Here is a 22,294-nt window from a genome sequence, read left to right on the forward strand (position 1 = left end):
AATCACAGAGCCAGGAATATTCTGAGTTTCATATAGTGTTAGGGCCTTCAGAAGAATATGATTTGTGCTGTAACAATACACTGACCAAGTTTGAAGTTTGGGTAGTGATGGGGAGTTGGGATGGTCCATTCTTCACCATGAGGACATGGGTGCAGAGAGGGACTCAAGATGTCATTACTTCCTGTCCTCATTCCCACATGTATCATCTTCTTTTGCCTAACTGTATTTCCTGCTTGCTGTCAGTGCTAGCTGCTCCTAACACATCACTGCCTATAGCAGTAGCATCCAGTGTTTCCCTGCATTTCCTGTTGCAAAAAGTTATTCTCAACACATGAATAAAAGCAAGAGTCCATGTGTACAAGTCATTCATTAGTACTAAAAAAAAAAAAGCAACTGTATTCTGCTTGTTTGAATGAAAGCTGGATGATGAATTGGTGATTTCATTTTTGAATTTGGCTTTGTTGATGCCAAAATTAAAAGATGTAGTGAGGGGAAAAAAATGGAAGTAATAGAAATTGTGAAGAAAATTTTAAATATTACCCCTCGGTATCTTCAAAAGATGGGAAAATTGAGGGAAACTCTTCTGTGTCCACAAAAAGTGACAACAAAAGTTGCCACTGTTGCCACTGGAAAATATTTAAGGATCTGCAATACAAACAAAAAGGTTGAAAGCCACTGTCTTGCAAGCCAGCCTAAACTTCTGCTGTCCTGTTTCTTCTACCCAGTCCTCAAACCCAAGGTTTTGTGGCCGCCAGTCCCGCAGTGACCCTTGTGACATCCCCGCTTCCCACTCCTGGTGTCTCGCCGCCATGTGCAGTGCTGGAAAAAGCGGCCAGTGGGGCTGGCATTGAGAGAACGGCACCACTTTTTCCTCAGAGAGGAAGAGTGAAGGAAGCTTAAAAAAGACATGGGGAGGAGAGGAACAACGTTGTCTTTGTCCTGTGTACAATAAACAAAGAATAATGCTCCAACAGTGAGGGGAAATACAAGTGAAATGGGGATAATAGGCCTGCAACGCTGCCAGGCACTCTCCATGGTGGGGTCTTATGAGAGGGCAAAGACAAGTTGGGGCTGGCAGAGCTGAGGGGGGTGAAAAAGGGACTTGAAGAGGTGATCTTTTATATCATTTCACACACCACAGCCAGCGCAGGGCCCACCCCAGCCTGCTCGGGGACACGGCTGAGGGCCGGTGCCTGCAGGCCACCGGGAACAGCAGGCCCTGGCACCGCCGCCGCTTACTCACCGGTGAGCCCGAGCACGGGGGTGGCAGCCACGTCCTCGCCCCTCCGTGGGGATCAAGGGCACCCTCAGTGACTCAAACCGCAGGAAAATGGGAGCAAGTGGGAGGCCTGCCCCCTCTCCGCCCCTGAAGTAAACTGCTGACAGACAGAAGTGTCCGGCTGATAGGATGGGGCTGCTGATCTCCATGAGTAAACCACGGCTGCATTTTTAATCCAATGTTTTAAAGTGTTTTCCCGAAAGCAAAGCCTGGGTAATGAAAAGCGTAACTTTAGCAGTCCCCTCCTCCTCTTTGCCTCAAGGCCAAGCTCGGGGGAGAAGGGCTCCTGGCCCCTCAATTTGACCACCCAGGACACACCACCACCAAGGCAAGGCTTTGCCTACCACAAAAATTTGACTACCCTGTCCTCAGCAGACTTTGTCCTTGTCCTTTGGTCTTGTCCTCAGCAGGCTTTTCTGCTGAAGCAGCTGGACCCTGGGGAGGTGGCTCGGGCTGGGTCACAGCGAGGCATGCTGCCCTGTGGGAAGGAAAGGCAGGGAGCAGCTCTCAAAAACAATCAGTGGCTGGTGGGCGTCCTTCCCCCCTGCCACCACCATCCCTTTTCTCCTGAATGCCCCCTGGGTTCCAAGGCACAGCCCAGAGCCTGCTTTGTCCCATCCAAGGCTGGCACCAAGCAGGGTGTTTACCAATAGAAAGGTAGTTTTTTTTTCAGGATAAATGTGGAAAATCAGGAAGAAAACTAAGAGTTGAGATTTAGAAAGGGGATTACATTACAAAGAGAGGCACGAGGACTTAGGGATACAAGCTGCATTTCCACGTCTCTTTGCTCTTCTGTAGATTTCTTTTTTTTTTTTTTTTTTTTTTTTTTTTTTTTTTTTTAACAGTCTGCTCCTTGCCTACCTGCTCAAAAGCACACAGAGCCACCACTTGCCTCACAGGTCACTGCAGGGGGACTGGGCACAGCAGGGCCCAGGCATGGACAGCTGTCCCCTGGATGCCACCTCTGCTGTGGGGATTTGAAATGTAAAGCAGGACCCAATAGTGACAAAATCCACCAAAGAACTACAAACCAGTTCCCGGGGCTTCTGGAACTATGGTACATGTACAAAAGCCCTTGAAGTTGCCACAAATTCAAAAGCCTGTTTTTTGACCCATCAGAAAGTCCTGCCAGAGGTTGGGAATGGTGGCCATGTGGTGGGCAGTCTCCATGCCCTGCAGTTCACTTCAGAAAAACCAGGCACTTGCAGCAAAAGGACACAGGACTGTCAATGGGTGTGAGCGCATCCTGCTGCAGTGCCAGGGTTGCACTGAGCCTCAGATATATACTGGGTGATAAATAATAAGGTTAATAAAGAACGTTGGCGAGCAAGCAACACATCCAAGGCCAGTTCCTGGGAAAATGACTAAGTGCTCTGCCATGCAGCCTCCCCTTTTCCCCTCTCCTGCCCTAGCCTGGTTCCAGGGGTGGCTGAGCCTCTGTACCTGGTCAGATGCTCCTGAGCTCCTGGCACCAATGTTCTGCCCAGCCTGCTGAGTGGTGGAAGCCTGGGGGCATGGCCAAACTTTGCCAGGGAAACCACAAACGCACGTGCAGGGATGCTCCCCATCTGGAATTTTCTCAGGCTCTCTCTAAAAAGTCCCAGAAAACACTTTTTTTTTTTTTCTTTTTTTCTTTAAAGGAATCAAGCCATCCTTGCTATTCGCCCCCCCGCTGGCGCCGTGCAGCTGTGTCACTTGTGCTCAGCCTGCGCTGCGGCGGGGCGATGCCGCCAGCACCAAATTCCCGCGCGGTGATACACACATTTGGGAAGAGGCGTTCGCAGAGCTGCAGCTTGCTGCTTTTCCTTTTCCACAACAACAACAGAGGTATTTCCTACCAGCTGCCCCCCTCCCTGCATTTCAAAGAGTAGCTTTTGTTCTGGAGAAATATTGCCTTGTACCAAAACACCAGCTACACTGCAGTAAATTATCTTAAAATAGAGATTTCTCCTGCCAGATGTTTGCCTTGGAACTGCTCTCCAAACCCTGCAACAGAAATGACAGGATGGAAATGGAGAGGCTCACGTGACAGAGCAGGGAGTGATGCAGTTTTGGGACTGGCACTGTCCCTGTCACCGGCATCACAGTGGTCCCGAGGACAAGGGGTCTGGCTGGCCAGATCTCTTTGCCTTGTGTTGGAATGGGTCAGGTCTTTGCTGCTTGGGAAAACCCATGTGCACATAAAACACAACTCTTTCCTCTCCAGCAGCCAGCAAGCCTCCACAGTTTTTCATTTTTTACCCCATTTCTAACTCCTAGCACTTATCCTGTTTATACCCAATAGTATCAAATTCCACTTACCTTCAGTTTAAGGACATGTCCTGGCCATGTACTTCAGTGACATTTAATGCATACATTATCCTGCTTTTTCCCGACCACACATACACCATACATTCACGACCATACACCTCTGTCCTTATGGGGTTCCCTAAACCAAAAAAAACTACTTTGTTTCTCCTGGGACAAAAGCCACGTGTGTCTCCAGCTCATCTGCTATCTGCTTATTTCTTCTGCAGTTTTTCTGCAGTGCTGTTTCAACAGGGGACAGAGCACAGGTGCACATGTTACATGCTGGCACCACCATATATTTTTCTGTTTCTTTCTAACAACTCCCAGCATCTCTTTTTGGCCACTGCTGCCAGGTCTGCATGGAGCACAAGATCTTTACCCCAAGCAGTCAGGGTCTCCCTTCCAGAACGTAAAAGAGGGGCTGTGGTCTCCTTGGCAGCTATTTCACATGTGCTCACATCTAGCACCACCTACCATTTGTTCACTCCAGCCTGCAGCTGTTCAAAGCCAACTCTAGACGGGATGAGACTCAGAAACGTGTTTTGGTTCCCAGGGAGCACCCTGGGCACAGTGAAAAAGCAGCCAAATGATCCTGTTGCCCATTGCTTTTGCCACATCAGGTCCTCCGAGCATGTTGTCATTCAAGTGAGCCCATGCTGGCACGGAAGTCAGTGCTTCTCTGGCACCTCTGCCCCTTGACAGCTCATGGCTCTGCTTCAGACAAAGAGTTAACAAACCCAGAAATCTCTAAACTATGAAATTCTGGATCATTTCCTTACTGTCTCAACAGCACTCTTTTTGCCTGCTTAAATTACAGTTTGGCAATCAAGGTTGCACAAGTGTTGGTCCAGTGCCTAGAAAACATTTTATTTTAAGAGGTCTGTGACCTACCGAGGTCTCTTGCACATCCCTTTTCTCCTTTTTCAGCATTAAAAATTGTGATTTAAAATACCACAACAGCAAGAGTTTGTACTTTTTTCCTCCTAATCTTTTAATTTTTAAGCCAGAAAAACTTCATAATGTACATTTTAAACTGTCAAAATTTACAAAACAACAACAAAAAAAAGAGATTTAAAACTGGTTATAACTCACAAATATCTCCACCAAAACTGTATAATACAGACACTGAGCCTTCTGTATAACCAACTGAAACCACAGGTCACTTTGCTATTTTCAGGAAAGTGTGCAAAGAGCTAATTGTATAGTACACCTAAATGTCAAAAGTTATACCATGTAAGCAGGTCTGCTGCTGCTATAAAAAATATACAAGTATAAAATTACTCCTATAAAATTGGTTCATTGATTTTTGTTGCTTGTAGTAAAAAAGTAGACTTTAAGAACTTTCCTCCTCAACAAACAACAACATTTTGAAACCAGTCACTGCAGCTGTTATTTACACGGGATGAAACATAACTTAGCTAAATCAGAGCAGTCAGAAGAACTGCTGATTTGGGGACATACATTTGAATGCATAGATACGTTGCCTGCTCATGTATCTGTTGCACAATACAGTCGTTGTACCATTGCAAAGTGGAAGGTGGAATGAATGCAGGTGTTTAAAGACTGCCCTTTTTGACATTAAAAAAGACAACCTATGGACCACAACACAGCCACTGAGCTACTCGTAACACCACACAGTTCTCTGCTGTTTGCACTGACGCACGACCTTTAGCGCTTACTAAACACGCAGTGGGTAAAGGGGAGGGCTCCTACACAAAATACTCAGTTTGGTTTGGTCAGCAGAGGAAAGGAGGGGGAAAATGTTCTTTTTTTTTAGGGTTTCCCTTTGGCTCTGTCATCTTCTGATGGCGACCATGGTCCGGCTGTGGAGGGCTGCAGCAGCCAGCTCACTTTCATCTGCACACGCAAGCGCAGGATGGGTCCTCAGCTCCGGGGCTCCTCTCTTGTCACTTGGTCCCACACATGTTGATGTTCTTCCCATCAGCTGCATCCTCCACCAGCGAGATGTGGTAGTCGGTGGACAGCGTGAGGTGCGAGATGCAGCCCACCAGCCCTCGCAGGTACTGCCTGTTGGTGTGCAGGGCGATCTCCTTCATTCCACCTGGGGAAAAGGCAACGATGAGAAACTCTTCACCAACATGTGCTCCTGTTCAGCCCACTGCATGCCCGGCAGTGTGACACAGCTTCCTAGCAAACCTCAGAGGTGAATTTTAACATACAGGTTGTGCTGTGTTTTAAAATACAGCTTTTGGGCAGTCAGAGGGAACAAGCAGAAGAGAACAAACATGGATCCTAATTACTTATTACAGAAACTGTAGCAGCAATAAGCACTGGAAAACCTTGTGCCCAGGCTCCCACTAATATACAGGGTTTGCAGCTAATGTTACTTGCTGGGGACTACAGTGAGCACCTCGGTACTGGTCCCTTCTCCTACCACAGTTCCCTTCCCCTCAGAAACCAGGCTGTGGAGGACCAGAGGCTGCTTCATGGAGCCTTCACCTGGAGTCAGATGGAGCTGGGATGCCTTGGCTTGCAGCTTCCCTTGCAAGCACAAAAACACAGTCAGGTGCTGAACATGGACAGTGAGAACTCACCTACATAGAGATCTCCATTGATGTTTAGCTGCCTCATCTTTCCAGGGGATTTACCAGTCCTGGCTCCGTAATCATCCACAGTTACTTTGCCAGATTGCCCATCCCTGAAATGAAAAGCAAACAGCTCTTAGGCATCCAGCCCACAACCAGGTGGGAGGAGCAGCAGCATCCTCCTCCTGCCAGGAGGACAAGGGGACTCAGTGCCTGGTGGAGGATGGGCCTGATTTTAGGCAGTGACAAGCTATGGCAATCCCGACCCCTCAGGGTGTTTCTTTTCACGGACCTGCAAAGGTGGGGACACATTTCTGGAGGAGAAAGAAACTGGAAAAGAAGTAAGTTGCACAGCTAGGGGAGGATGGGCAGGTGCTGATGTGCTTTTTAAAAATCAGACATGATATAAAAAGTAAACTGCAGAAGCTTAACCAAGAAGGGTGAAAAAAGGCAAGGTGAGGTAAAACTTAAGTGCCCTGCTCAAATGGCCCCTTTCTTGCTAGAGCTTTTAGGCCACTTCCACTTCATAAATGGTTATTAACTGCTTTGACAGAAAAGCCACTTGTTGGGCTTTTCTCCTCACTGAATTTGGTGACAAGCTGTGCTAACATCAGTCTGTGATTTCCAGGGAATCGGCATCTCACGAGGAGAGAGATGTGTGCTTTCCCCACTGGGCACGCCGGCCTCCCATGAGGTAATGAGTTATAAATATGAGTTATATATACACTGCAAGATGTCTGCACCTCCCCCAAACAGAGAAAGTAGGCATACACGGTCTGTGCTCTAGCCCTTGTGCCAGTCCTCGGAGTGCTCACTAGGGAATTTCAGAATGCAGACGCTAAAGAGAAATGCAGTTAACCCGCATGGTATGGGCTGGAGAGATGGCCTGTCACCGCCTGGGAACAGCCCCGCGTGATGCTGGCAGCCTGCCTGGAGCTGCGCTGGCCTTCAGAGCTGGCACCGCCACCTCCAGTACAATGATCTCTGTGTGTGCCCTCCTGCAGCAGCCGAGCTGCTCACAGCTCTGCCCTGAAGTGATGCGAGAGCACGGAGGGAGCTGCGGTGGCTCCTCTGCAGTGCTGCCCCTGGGATGAAGAGGGGCCACTTACCGAACGGCCTTGACCCGGTGCCACCGGCCGTCGCTGAACGAGCCGTTCACCACTATGGAAGCAACGCCGCTGCCCAAATTGTAGCTGCAATTAAAAAAAAAAAAAAAACAACACACGCCAAACCACAATGTAAAGTGTTACCACCTCCCTTGCAAAGACTGTCTCACCGCACACTGATTGAACACCATTGCTCTGTGCCTCATAAATCTGCTCAGCCCCCAGAGCCCACCTTTAGCTCAGATTTTGCAGGTGAATGGTAGCTTCCTTTGGAAACCCAGTGCTGATGCACTTATTTTGGAAAGTCAGGCTCATGGAGGAACACAAAAAGCTCCCTCCTGCCCAGGTCAGAGAGGGTATCGTCATCACTGGCCCAGGCAGCAGACAAAGGGCTTCTGCATAGCATTTCTTCCCGGAGCCAGGATGCTGTGATGGTCAGTTACATATAAACCCTTGGCCTAATGGGAGAGAGGTTGCTAAACTCGGTTGCTAAATAAACTATTACCAGTCAAATAAAGCATGCATTACAGAGAAGGTTGAGACCTGTGATGTTAGAAAGGATGAAACCTAACGATATAAATACAGAGATAATCGTGAACCTCGTTGGTTCATTTGCAGATCAATATTTTTTTGCTGCTAATGAAATTACTCAGCAGACATGATGTCCCCATCAGGTTCACACTTCAGGCATCTTAATTTCAGACACCTGAGCCTACCTTCACAAAGGGGAGATGATGCTACCTAGAAGCAGGATCATGAGGAAAGATATGGCTTTCAAAAGGCACGAGTCCCATAAAGCACCATGCACAACATTGCACAGATTCTGCCTAAGTGTCTGCAAGGGTGAAAGCAATTCTGGAGAGCAAGAACAGGAGATCAGCCTGTTTCTCAATTTCTCAACACTCCTCTGCTTTATTTTTTTGACAATAATATTATTTGTTTCTTAAACAAGTGGTTGTGTTGGTGGTGGCAGTAACAAAGCCCAGTGCCGGCTGGTCTTGTTTCACAGGGAGGGTTATTCTGGGGTTTAAGAAGGTGAAAGTCCTGCTCCCATGTACACACCTGATGCCCTACACCTGGTCTACTTAATTGAGATAGCAAAAGCAATGCGGGGAGTTACTGACAGTGCTCCTATCCTCGTAGGGTGACTTTTAACAAAATCACAGTAAAAATATGATGTTTTAGGAATTGTTAGGGAGAGAGGAAGAGTGATGTAAAGTTGGCAGCATGTTACTTCAGTTTGTATCCTTTCCCAGACAAGAACTGGATTTATCACTGAACAAAACAAAAGTTGGAGGTGTCCCACAATGCACCAAAGGACAAGCACATTGGATGTGCAGTGGAGGCACCTTCAAGCACTGAGTGCACTGTGCGCAATAAAAATAAAGATGTGATAGTTTACCTGAATATTAATGCTCCTTCTTGAAGGCCTATAGAAATGAAATCACTATTAGGTCGCATGGGACTGTCTCCCCTCCACATCAAAAGACCTTCCTTCATTGTGGTTTTAAACCTCATGAACACATTTGTTCTTGCTCCTGATACCCTGTTTAATGTAAAAGAAGGAAATAATAGTAAAATATTGCACTGAGGCATGGTTTTAAACCTCATGAACACATCTGTTCTTGCTCCTGATACCCTGTTTAATGTAAAAGAAGGAAATAATAGTAAAATATTGCACTGAGACAGTCTTCTTTCAAACAAACCTAGAAGATGATGCAGCATTTCTTGTCCCTTAGTCTTACTGGATACTTCCTAGCAATTTGCCTACATTCTGATTTGTGAGGGACTGTGGTTCACAGCCCCATTTCCAGCATTTCCGGGTGGTGGAATTGTACTTGGTTCTCCAGAATCCCAAACACCGGGTTATTCCACACAAGGAAGAGAAAATACTTTTTCTCCCCATCTCATGGGAGACGCAGTCTAACAAGCAGACCTTGAGAACATCTGGTAGGTTGGGTGCCCTGGGAGGTGAGAGGTATGGAGCTGCAGGTGAGGACATTTGGGAAGCTACCCATAAGCAGTGGCTGAAACAGAGGCCAGTATTTGCTGGAATAAAATTTGCAAAATTTGCTGGAATTTGGGCATCTTTTAGAGAGCAGCCAAATAGAAGTTTGAGGACCTAAAATTTAGTCTAGAGTAAGAGTTTAAATCCTTAGACTAAGGATACAGGATCTGTATGTTCATTCTCTGTTCTCCAAAAGCACACACCAGTCCTCCTCCGTATCAGATGTATGCTGTGAATACCATTTCTTCAAAGGCTACAATATGCTTAGCTATTGTAACAAGCTAAGCCATAAGCAGATGAATAAAAAATATATATTTCCTGAAATATATACTATTATGGCAAAAATAGTTTAAAGCACTTAAATATACAACTTCCTGCCACAAGAGGCTCCCAACACTATAACAGTGAAGAAGCAATACAATCACTTATGTTCGCAGTAGATACGTTACCTTTTCAGGATATCTGGATTATTGTATATGAGGTAACTACGACCAATAAACTGTGGGATTTCGATTGCTTCTGTAATGGCTGAAAAGTATTTAAAAAAAAAAAAAAAGTAAAAAAAATGTGTGTTAGCTGACATGGAAATAGAAGAGAAAAAAAAAAAAAAAAAAAAAAGACTGTTTTATTGATTTAGTCCTGCATTGACAGGTCCCTGATGGTGGCTAGAACCCAGCTGAACTCACTGACACTGGCTTCTGGAAAGGCACCATCAGTTTGTACGTAAATACAAGGGCAGTAGCTGGGGACTTTCAAACCACTGACTTTATACCATGGGCCTAATGTCTTGTTCCACCATAAACATTAGTAAAGGAAAAGATGAAGTATTGGTAAAATGCTGCTTATTTTGGTTGTTGTTGTTTTAATCACTGTTTTCATATTCCTTGATTCTCCATGGTGCAGTGGTGGTTCTAGCACCTCTGGGAAGCATTGCAGGAAGAGGATAGCTCTGGGAAGGACCTCCAAGCCACTCTTCATCATTTTAAGTATACTGGAAGCAACCAAGAGTATCCTAAAGGCTGTAGGACAGAGGCCGAACGTGCAAAGCCTGTTGGCCCATGCATTCAGCACGCACAGCAGCACTGCCTGGCAGGATAAGTGTGTCTTGCCCAGACCTCACTGGTGTCCCCCCAGCCTCTTCCCCAGGGACAGCCCCTGGCAGAGCTGCAGTTTGCAGTCCCAGTCACCACTGGGAGTGCAGCCTGCATTGAGACCAGCACTAGAGCTGGTGTACTTCTTCCCACTGGGAAAAAACATTCATAAATTAACTCAGATGTGTAATGTAAATCACAGAACATAGTTGACATAGACCCACTGGCAGCCTGTGAGCGCTGTCCTGAACAGATTTCCTTTTGAGTGAGCATCCTACAACTTGCTGCTGAGCTCTCATAACTGCCTGCTGCATTAATATAAGCCAGTTTTATAAATTCCTTGAAATAGCTAACTTCATCCTATTTTCCTATTGAGAACTAATCCCTTCAACCCACAGCTAATCCCATCTATATAGATTTCAAGCTTTTCAAGGCATGGATGTTTGCTCTCTTTGTGCAATACTGAGTCTGGCTGGGCTTTAAGAGCTCACTGTAACACAGATATATAACAATTGCTGTAGTCTGGCAGCCAACAACAGCAATACAAAATTGAGCTTTAAGTGCCAAGAGTGAGAATTTTAGATAGTGACAAATGTCTGTTTCCATCCTTAGTGAAATCAGGAAAGCTGCCTAATGTGTCTAAAGAAACCACCACAGCCCGCAGCCTGCCAGCACTGCTGGAAGATTGCAAAAGATGCATTGGGCTTGGCCAGACACTGCTTGCTCGGTCTGATGCTTTCTGTGTTGGACAGTCTCCGACCACAGCGGATGGAGGCAGAGGGTGTCAGAGCCTTTTTCCTCCCTGTGCGTGTCCCGTGCTGGCAGCAACACCCAGCTGCTCCTGCCTGCGGCAGAGGAATGGGCTGGTTCCATGCACAGCCTTTGCCCTTTCTCTCTCACTGATTTCCTCTGCAGAGTAACACTTCACGTGCGTTTATCTCTGCTTGCTCTTTGGTGTGCTCCTCACCTGCTGCACAGAAAACCAGCTAAATTTGAACAGTACCCTTAATGCGTGCAGGAGCTTCACAACTAGGAAGGACTAGGGCCGGTAGGGAGATGTTGTACCAAACACCTTCACTCCCTGCTCATTGCTGTTTGGCCGAGAGGCACCAAAACTCTCATGACAAGCAAGAGCAAAGTCTGAGCAGCTGCAGTGACCTGAAGGAGCATCTACCCCTGCAAAGCACCTGCCTGGCCCCACTGCTTTGCAAATGCAGAGGCCAGTGCTACAGCCACCATGCTGCACTTGGCAGGTGCTCTGGATGCAGTTTCAAATATTGACTGGACAAGGTTGAAGGAAGTACTATAAAATGCCAGAAAATGTTTTGGACTGTTGACAGAAAATTGCCAGACTTAATGGAAATCCAGCATCCAGCTTGCTAGAGCAGACACAGGCACACAGTGACAGAGCAGTTTTCATATCATTTGCAGTACTTACTGTTGAGGCAGTAGTTTCCACACTCTGCAGTGAGTCAGCACAAAACAAAACAAGAACATTCTGGTTTTATTTTTCTATAACATAAGCATCTCCCATCCACCGACCATCAAGTGGCATGCCCACCTTTCTGCAAACATGTGAACCCCACTTCCCTTTTGTATAGGCAGGTGTAATCAATTATGAAAATAGCACTCAATAGTTTTACCCCATCTACGTAAATTTGCCTGCTTAAAACATACAAAGGTGCAGCCAGCACTAAACCTTTCTGCTGTTTTCAAGTACGAGTGACTTACATGGCTTATGAATGGATCAGCTCTACCCAAGGGAAAGCAATGATTTGCCATTCCGCTCTATGTTACAACCGAGTACAACTACTTTTAACACTCACCACAGCTTGGAAGGAAGACACAAAACACAACAATGCCAGCAGAAGCTAATGAAATCCTCAGCCAATGATCCATTATGGTGTCAATCAATAGCTCATATCACATACCAGAATCATTTAAGTTGAATTTTTGTAAGTGCATGTATAATTCTGGAGAAGGAGGTGTAGTCCCACACAAGCAATTTGTTTTTTTATTCAGTGCCTGGGGTTACAGCCACCCACCAGCAAGCAGGATGGTGGCTGCACCTCCAGCCTCTCCCAAACCAGCTGAGTGCACTAACCAAGCCCTGTGCCAAAGTAGCAGCATCCATACACATGCATCCTGCTTTATCTGTGTCTACACACTACTGACAAGATACAGGTAATGATTATTTTGAGAAATCTGCTCTGGGCTCATCAGGGCTGTTCTGAATGAGGTGCATAAGGAGAGACATCCATGCTATCTGCACATCCGTGAACACTCAAGCTGCAAAGCATTCACTTGCCTCAACCCGCCCTAGAGACCTGGGTACTGCTGCAGATGCTGCCTCAAAGCCAGGAGCACAGCACCCTACAAAATCACAATTCCTCCCCACTGAGAAGTCAGGATAAATGACGTTCCTCCTGCTATTACTTTGACCACAATAACGTAAGCAGAGCAGTTTCTTGCATTGTTTTTTAAGATGTTTTTGTTCTAAGACATTGTCTTTTTTGGAAGAAAAGGCCAATCTATTCATCATGATTTAAACCAAACCACTATTTTTTACTTTGAAGTTTATGCCTGTGATAAATGAAAGAGTGGGTAAAGACAATAATGTCACTCAGCTCTTTTTAACGTTTTTGCTATTACATTGCAACAGTCCCTCAGAGTTTTTCAAAATCAAGCCTAACACAGAAGGGAAACATCTCCATCTAGTGGTAAAACCTATATTCCTTTGTTTAAGGCTTTTCATGCAGTCAGAATACTTTCCTGAGTCTAAGGCTTGAAACGTAGCAGTGGCTCTGAAGAAAGAAAAACAACATATGCCTGGGCAGGTTTTCCTCCTTGGTGGTCTCCATTGCGGTACCAAGGTGCAGACAATGAAATTACAGAGCAGTAAGAGTCTATAAAAGGATTAGACCTTGCTGTATATGAGACCCAAGTTTGTTGTTAGCTCTACGGAGGATAAAATTACAAGGGTTATCAATCCTCATGCTTCAGGATGTAAGATAATCACTGGCTGAGGGATGCTGGCAGGAATTCCCCCTTTGTACAGCACTGCGTAACCAGGGAGGAATATGAAGCGTGCAGTGCTGTCCACTGTGAGCAACCTGATAGTGGGCTGCTATCTGTGGATCATTGTTCTGTGCTAGGAAAACAGTTATGATATTCGTAAATAACAAAGCAAATTCTTCCCTGGGTAGGTGGACCATGCATGGATGAAAAGGGAGCTCTGACCTCCAGGGTTTCTATTTCAAGGAATGTGTACAACAGTTGTAGTTGCTAAATGTCTGCCATTTTTGCAAAGAACCCTGGATTGAGATGCAGCCATCGTTACCTTTCTGGCAATGCAGCCCATCGAAGCCCAGGGGACAGTCACATTCATAGCTGTCCTTCTTGGGAACGCAGCTGCCTCCGTTTGCACATGGTGAGCTCACGCAGGGGTGGGCTGCATTCGCTAGGTTGACTCCAAAAGTGAAATCATGCGCCACATCAATTGTCCGGTCATTCAAGATAATCTGGGTGTTAAAAACAAAGATATAAAGGGAGGGAAAAAGTATTCCAGGCTATCTGTATTGCTCTGCTAGTTAGAAGACTTCTCTGTGAGACTTCAGAGAAAGTTAACACTTGAAATTTGGCCCACAATCTGTTCCTTGGGATCAGAATGTTTTTGAGGCACAGGTCCAACACACTCACCCTGACCCATTTGTGATGAAATTTCTTTTGTGTTTTGTGACACAGAACTAGACAACCCTATATGGAGAGAAGTGATGTGGGATTTACCGGTCTGGTCTCTGAACACTAAGCCGTGATCTAGGACTGTAAAATCAGATGAGCACTGCTGAGAAAAAGCATTTCTGAGATCAGGAAAATCCCCAGGAGACCAGTGTTGACAACACAAATACTATGCAGAACAGCTTGTTTTTCATGCTCTTTATTGCTTTCTAGTACCTCATTTTGCCGGAAAGAAGCTAGAGTTAAGAATGGATGAAAAACATAATTAACGACTTCACAAAACTGTCTGTGTACAAACCAAAGAGAATTGTTAGATGTTGGGATTTCTCCAGTGTGTCAGCAACATATGTTCTCCAATAAAATTGTCATTTTAAAAATCTCAGCCAAGATTCAAAATCTCAGCATAGAAATTACATCTGTGTGTTTAGCTTCTGATCTCAGCTACATCAAAATAAGAAGTCCATTTTCCCAAATAAATAGATTTTAAAGGCAGAAGTGAAAATTGTAACAGTTATGTACCCTGGCTCCCACATAGCTCAGACAATGTACCTTAGGGAGGTTTATGTGGGGAGGGGAGATTGCAAGGAGAGCCTATACTCTGTTTCAGACAGTGTTAAGCAACTTCAACAGTAGAAAAACATCCAGTCCTGTCACAAAAATGGATCAGTGAAGAGCCCATTACCTTTCCAGCTTCTGTCTAACTTCCAGCTACATTGTGCCATGAGTTAACAAGCTCCCACTCAAAAAAATGCTTATCTTATTTCTTCAATTAAACTATTTTCAGCCTCCAGCCATTGTTTCACATTGTGCCTTTTTTGTATCGTTTCAGACAAATCCCATCCTCACGTAGAAATTAGCAAACCACAACAAAGTCGCTTCTTACCCTTATCTGAGTTGCCTAAATAGATTGAGATCATAGGTCTTCTAACACCTAAGATTGAGATCTTTCTATACCTGGCACGTTTTCCAGGACTTAGTGATGTTTGCAGCTTTATTTCTCTAACATCCTCCAACATCCCGCTGTGTTTGAACACAGCAGTCAACTAAGAGCCTCACAGTACCTGAGAGGCAGGCAGTACTCTTCCCCGACATCCCATCCACGTTCTTAACTACACCACAAAAATATGAGTGTATGCTCAGCATTTCCAAATTCTTATCAGTGCCTCTGTACTCTAGGGTACAGCCCCACACCATATAAGTATGACTTAAGTTCTATGTTCCCAGGCTCCCCATCTTGCTCTCCAAGCCACATACTGTTTAGTCAAGCCCATCATTCCAAATAAGTTCATGTCACTGACCTGTTTCTATGACTATTACAGACTCCTCCAATTTTCTTTTCGTGTTTCCTGTTAGATAACTTACAAAGATACTGAAAAAGGTGGACCAAGTGATGAAAGCAATTACAAGGAATTGCAATTACCTTTCTGTCTTGATCAATTAGATTCACTACTAGGGCTTTTTATTTGTTAATTATGTTTCATACAACAATTTGCTCATTTTAAACACCAAGGATTCAAGGCCAAGCTTTGAGCTTTGTCCAGATTATTTTAGGTACGCTAAATCTAGGGAGAGATCCTGTTAATTCAGCTTGAACTCTCTTTTGACTACTTATTCAAAATATTACAAATTTTTGTATTTTTGCTCTCAAAACTGATTACACCTAGGTAAAGCTGACTGTCCTGGAACATAATCTGTAGAGTTTGCCAACAATGAAAGAGATCTTCCCCATTCATGCACCCCACATAAAAGAGTAAGAGGGGAAGGTGGAGAGAAGAGCTACTCTTGGTTGGTATAAAAATATGCTAGCTGGACTGGAAGCCACTTTAATTTGCACCTCCTTTTCTGCTCATTATTGTACATTTAGTCACCTCAGTGTGTGCACACCTCTAAGTATCTGAGCATCTATTCTGTTCATTTATTCATATATTGTGTTAAAGGGCACTCCAAGGGCTCTAATCTTGACATAGTAATAGGCATATTTCTCTGCTTGCTTCTGTATGGCTTTAGCAAACTCATTAGTACAGAACAGAAATTTATAGGGAGAATGGCAGCAGTAACACTTGCTGGCTATTAAAGTTAGACAAACCTTTCATTGCGAGTATGTTTAAGCACTTTGTGGAGAGCTCCTGAGATGAAATCTTGGATTATTTTGAATATTGTCAATGCTATAAGGGCAGGTTTTCACCTAAAGTGTCCACTGGATAGGATATATAATGAGATGAAAATAAACACATTCAACATGTTACTCTGGGCACACACCTTTTGGATGCTCCCACTGAAGGGCCTGAGGATCCCTGAGTTCTTCTTCACTGTATCGTAACTGGGGACTCCGCCAATAAATATCTCAGAGCTGCACTTAATCTGTGTGAAAGCCCCCTGCAAGAAACATAGCAATAATATTTTATTAGAGTAGCTGGAACCATGCTTGTATCTTCAGACTGGCTTAAATTATATATTATAGTTTACTTCAATGCCTCGTTACTTCTGTTAATTGCATTTCTTTTGCAGTTCTCTCAGGAAATCCACCACAGGACACTGTCTACTTCCTGTGCTTTATCCTTAGCCAAGCTAGCTGCAAAAACCCAAGTATTTCAAAATGGGAAAACTGAAGGAATAGAGGAAGGAGAGTTCTGAAACAATAGTAAATTCCTTCTATCCTTACTTACTAGTCAATTCTCATTCTGATTGCTGTCTGCCACCTAACTATTTGCAAAGAGTTGAGGTACATGGATGCAAATCCAGGACCCAAATGAGACTCATGAAGTTAAAATCAAATCAAGGTCATGCAACCAAGACTCATTTAATGTTTCCAACATCTGAAAAGCAAATCCACAGGAAGATACAAGGCTGAATGGAAGAAACATTGTGCTTACTTTAGTTACTAGAAGTAGTTGCTCAAGATATCTGACGGGTCTACTCAGCTTCATAGTATGAATGGAAAGTAGTTTAATATCTAAAGACAGGATAACTGTGCAATCCCAGATCTAATTTCATTGTTGGCAGCTCTACAGCCAACCTCCGTCTGCAGCTGCACTGCAGCACTTACAGAAGAAAAAAGTGCCCTTACATTTACCCACCTATCTAGAGGCATCTCTACTGCTCTGCTTGAACGTTTGCCACTCAAACTGCTCCTTACCAAAAATGTGCATTTCAATTAATTTAATTTTTAAAAAAAAAGTCTTTCCTTTAACTAGTTTCCCAGTTTGCAGGAAAAAAAAAAAAAGAGGGAGACCCTTCTGCTAAAAGAATTTGGACTTTGTTTTTCTGACCAGACTTTCCATTAGAAAAGAATAAGATATTTTCTAAGAAGTTCTAGTCTGAGGCTGTTGGGATAAAAAAAAAAAAAAAAAAAAGTACTTCTATACGCACAATTGAGTGCATCTGCTTTGAGTGAAATACCCTGCCTGGGTTCTTGCAAGCAGCATTTCATCTTATTAAAACTCTCTATGAACTCTAGGTTAGGGAAGAATAAAATGCAAGTCATCAACAATGTCAGTAGTCCAGCCTTTACTCTACCCTGAAAACTACTTTTGCAAGGACAAGACAAGGGAATAATTTTCTTTTGGCTTATCTATCCAGCATAATATTCAGAGAGAAGAAAAAAAACAGGACTTTGTGCACATAGTTTTCTGTTTCACCCTTCTCGAGATGATGCATTTCATGGTGCCCAACTTGTGTGACAGACTTAGCCAGAAACAGAAGTACCAAGAAAAGAATCTCAAGAACATGTATGAACTTCCAAAAATGTGAGTTCAGCTACATAGTAAAAGAAGGTAAGGCCATGATTTCAGCTGCTTTTGTAGGATCCCTGTCCTAAGAGGGAAGACATCATGTGCAAATTTCCCTCTTTGGGCTTAAGAAAATATTGCCTTGACACGTGTTCTTTTTTGAACTCATAGTTTTGACAGCAGCCTGTGAAGCTTACCGTGCATTCATTTTATAAACTAACACCTGTATTCATATATATACTTAGGTATATATTAATTACAACTCATGCTATATGCTCACCTCTGCCATCCCTTCCACTGGCTTTTGTTTGTCCACTTGTAGGATACCATTCTTCGCTGTACGAGACACTCGCAGCTCATGCCATTGACCCAGACTGACAGGTTCTTCACTCCTATTTTAAAGGGAAGGAAAATTTTAAGTGTTTTACACTTCTGTCTTTCTGATATTTTCAAATATCACTACTATGTTAATAGGTCAGTTCCTCTTGAAGTGACTTTCTAAAAAACCCAGGAACAAACCAACAAAAAATCCACTGAGCTTCTTTACTTACAAGGAAGCAATATACTGTCTGAGCCCTTCCAGCAAGCGAAAATAAGATCATGTTCCTACAATGAACAATAAACACTCTAGTTTGTTTATAAAGGAAGTGCATTCTGATTATTGAAATGTTTCATCTACCTCTGAGCTACTTTTTCTGCTCAGTCATTTATAAGGCATAAAGGCAAATTTTTGGCTCAGCTATACATCCTCATTTCACAATGCCATAAGCCTACAGATAAAATTTTCCACTTAATGGTCAGTTTAGCCCCACATTCTCCACCCTCTTTTAAAACAGAAGTACTTTGTGATGGCTTATCAGCTCTAATTATGCAGTCTGTTACAGCGACGTCTACACGCATACACACACAGCCTGGCTGCCGTACATTAAGGGGAAGTAACTAAAATATGATACTAATGATGTGATGAGATGCTAAATAGGAACAATAATCTCCATTTGTGTAAAGCATTCACCAGGCAGCCTCAATGGAAGCCTTTGAAGACTGTTCTTACAATCCTTACTAGCTCAAAACAAATATGAATAGCAGCATAACTGGTGGGCAAAAATGCATCTTTCTTTATACAGAACTTCGCATATTATTTTCAAATGTGCATTATTTATTACACCAGCTAAAACATTTTACGTCTAAATGTTGTCTTGTAGACTTTCTTCCAGGAGCTATGAAAACTTGTGTTTGATCCACTGGTCAAGCTGGAAAAATCAGAAACAGTGTTATTTGGGATACCTGAAGACTTTCTAGCTTTCTCTCCATGAAAAATATATATATATATATATATATATATATATAAAATTGCTTTAGGTGAAATAATGTTTTGTATTTTCAGGCTGACATAAATGCTAATTTTAAAAGGTGTATCATTTTGAAAATATGAAAATAACAATTTAATCTTTTTCTTTTTTTTTTCTTTTCAACGAATTTCAGTTTAGAAATATTTTTATTGTATTTATGTTGATCCTTCAAATTTTCTCAAAGTCCATTTTCATCTATGGAGAAGACACTGGCAATATTACTTTGACAACCTCAATAAAAAAATATCATTCACTGAGCAATGTCTTCTCTGGTAGCATTTAGGGTTTAGTTACCTTGAGTAAATCAATAGCTAACAGAACTTCATCACCTTGAAGAGGAGTGTGTGTACACACACACATACGCACGCATGCACGCGTGTGCACACACACAGAGACACACACACACACCACTTGCAAAGTCACTTGAGACTTACAAGCTATTCCTTGGATTCACAGGCCTTTTGAAACTAGTATGAGTTTGGTAGTGCTTGCTGCAGGCACTGGAACTTCTGTTTTTTCATGTACTATATGGGGATAATGATTACTTTTTCCCAATCACACTGAACCTTACAAAATATTCCAGATGATGAAGTTCTTGACTCTGCAATGTCTGGCCATGGGAAATCCCAGGAGACAGCAAATTCTCCTTTGACAAATTCTCTCATCTTGGTGAATAGCTCAGTGTTTGCATTCAGCTGTCCACTCAGCAGCCCTGCTCCTCCTGGAGCCTGCTGCACACACTGTGCTTCTTCCAGCCTAGCTCACCTGCGGCAAAATGCAGCCTTCACCAAGGTCAGCTTGCCTGCTGCTACTGCTGATGTACTGAAACGAGCTTGCTTCATCCTTAATTACAAAGCCATTATGGCTGCATTCCTATTATATTCTAATATTTAACAGCCTGGTTGTATGAAAGATATTCAGGATGACCAGAGCTGTACCTCCACTTAGGCCAAAAGGTTAAGTGTGAAGCATTATGACCAAGATCAAGGCAGACTTTTAAGTGGGAATTGCCTGAACAGGCAAGAAAAACAGGGAATCTACTTAACTTATTTAAGCACTGACAGAGCTGATGACAGTGTGCAAGTTGCCCACATTATCCAGAAAAAGGAGCTGAACTGGAGACAGAGCTATGTGCAAAGAGGTGTATAGTCCATGAGGAAGTGAGTGGGTCCAGCAGCTGAGATTCGGTTAATTACGCCAGGATAAATGGTAACCTGATGTGCGTCAGCCAGGGCAAGTTTACTACAACATTCATAGTCAGTGCCTGAGCCAAAAATGTTACTGTCCTGCCTGAAGCTTGAATGTGTGCTTGGGAGTGGGAGGGGAGGGAGAGAGGTGGCAGCCAGTTGGTGGGAGTGACGCCACGTAAAGGACATAATCAATTCCGTGCAAGACGAACCAGGATCCATGGGTTTTGTTTTACATATATAGGCTCAGAAGGATTGCACTGTGTGTCAGCACTGTGCCTCCTCAATATTACCTTGCTAAAAAAGACCAAAGCAATGGAACCACTGTAAAAAACAATGGTGCACAGGCAACCAGAAGCTTGGCGTTTCCTCATCTCAGTGCTTGGCCTTGCAACCTGCATAATATTCACCAAACGCAGGTGTATTTAAGTTATTGTTTAACAACATCTCTGGGGTGTGGGGCAATCCTGACAACTTTCAGCTAAGCTTGTCAGCCTCATGAGTCCCCCACATTACCCAGCTATCATACCACGCTCCTTCTTATGACCCAAGTATTAGCTGGCGTCCTGCTCTCTCTTGTGCTTTCCAAAAGAAAAGGGCAGTTTCCACCCTCAAACACATGCTTGTAGCTCTTGCTGCATTTTAAAAGCCCTATACATCTTGTCTGAACTTTAGTCCAAGGTGTTCTACACTACTACAGTATTCTTCAGGGAGTAAAAAAAAAAAGTCTATAGTTGCCAGTAACAGGAATTAGACAGATGTAATCAGGAAGAGATTGAAGGCTGTTGTAAGAGCCATTTTGGGTTGGAGCAAAGGTCTCTGACATAAGCTATTTCTGATGGTTTTCGGCCAGAGAAAAGAACAGGGTAAGTTTGGAGTGATACTTCCCTTGATGTATCCTCCCAGCTTCTGGCAACTTGTCATTTAGCAATTTCCTGAGTCAGAGGCTGCATCCGCAATGTGTTTGATCTTCTCAATGGATCTTTCTTCAAATTTGTCTATTATTTTTTATAAACCTATTTATAGTTCTGGCATATGTAACATGCTGTGACAATTAATTTCCACAACTTATTTATGTACTGTCTGGGAGAGGAAAAAAAAAAAAGTCTTATTTTTGTTTATATCATTTGTTTTGCAGTTTTACTGGGCTCCTTCTAATTTTCACATATTGAAAAAATGCAGAATAATCATTCCTTATTCTTCTCCATGTCATTCATAATTTAAAAATCTAAATCATACTTCCACCAAACTGTTTTCCAAGTTGGAGGGTCCTGCTGCACTTGTGGAATTTGTTTCTCTCCCTTCTCTGGATATCAATGCTATTCCTCTTTTTTTAATTTTGCTTATTTCTTACAAAATGATGTGACCAGAACTGCAGGAAGTTTTCAAGACTGTGGATCATGGATTTTTGCAGAGGCATTTTTCTTTATTCCATTCCTAAGAATTCTCTGCACCATACTTGCAGTTTCGTATTTGTCTCCAGGCAGCTAGGAGTTGCTTGCGCATGGCTATCCATGATAACTCCAGGATCTTTATCTGACAATACAGCATCACCACAGCTGTGTATTGTTAGGATTGTACAATATTTTGCATTTGTTCTCTAGAAATTTCATCTCTCAGTTTGTAATCTGAATGGGCTTGTTTGCATGAGTCCTCATTCAGTGGAAAATCAGGATATTTCTCCCAATCACAGTATAACCAAAATTCTGGTGTCCACATGAAACATATGGTATGCAAGAGTTGCAGGCAGTGTATACATCTTTCATGAGCTTTATATAGATTATTTCTTTATATTAAATCAATCTGATCAAACTGGCAGCCTCTTGGACTATAACCAAGATACTGAATGCCTCTGTTCAGATCATTGCCTTTTCTGCAGAGCACAGGGAACAACTGTCCAGGGACTAGGCACTCACATACGCAGACAGAGAAAAGCTCTTCTTGAGGCATATCACTGCTCCTGTCCTAGGATT

The 22,294-nt window shown here is 43.4% G+C and overlaps 1 protein-coding gene across 4 annotated transcripts in view; it reads right to left on the minus strand.

Annotated features, from left to right (window-relative positions):
• Positions 1-2,099: 2,099 nt before the first annotated feature.
• The window catches only part of EGFLAM (EGF like, fibronectin type III and laminin G domains), a 78,246-nt gene continuing 58,051 nt past the window's right edge, over positions 2,100-22,294 (minus strand). For 2 of the 4 annotated variants that reach the window (XM_083818481.1, XM_083818480.1), the window contains exons 16-24: positions 18,066-18,177; positions 16,317-16,433; positions 13,660-13,840; positions 11,758-11,781; positions 9,678-9,756; positions 8,623-8,766; positions 7,224-7,307; positions 6,124-6,227; positions 2,100-5,630 (exon numbers count right to left, since the gene is read on the minus strand). In XM_083818481.1, coding sequence (XP_083674607.1) covers positions 5,476-5,630; positions 6,124-6,227; positions 7,224-7,307; positions 8,623-8,766; positions 9,678-9,756; positions 11,758-11,781; positions 13,660-13,840; positions 16,317-16,433; positions 18,066-18,177 — 1,000 coding nt within the window. In that variant the 3' untranslated portion in view covers positions 2,100-5,475. The remainder of the gene's footprint in view (positions 5,631-6,123; positions 6,228-7,223; positions 7,308-8,622; positions 8,767-9,677; positions 9,757-11,757; positions 11,782-13,659; positions 13,841-16,316; positions 16,434-18,065; positions 18,178-22,294) is intronic. The other 2 variants (XM_083818483.1, XM_083818482.1) reach the window with 1 other exon arrangement.

This window comes from Anser anser, assembly GCF_964211835.1.
Source record: "Anser anser genome assembly, chromosome: Z".
In the NCBI taxonomy this organism is placed as follows: domain Eukaryota; kingdom Metazoa; phylum Chordata; class Aves; order Anseriformes; family Anatidae; genus Anser; species Anser anser.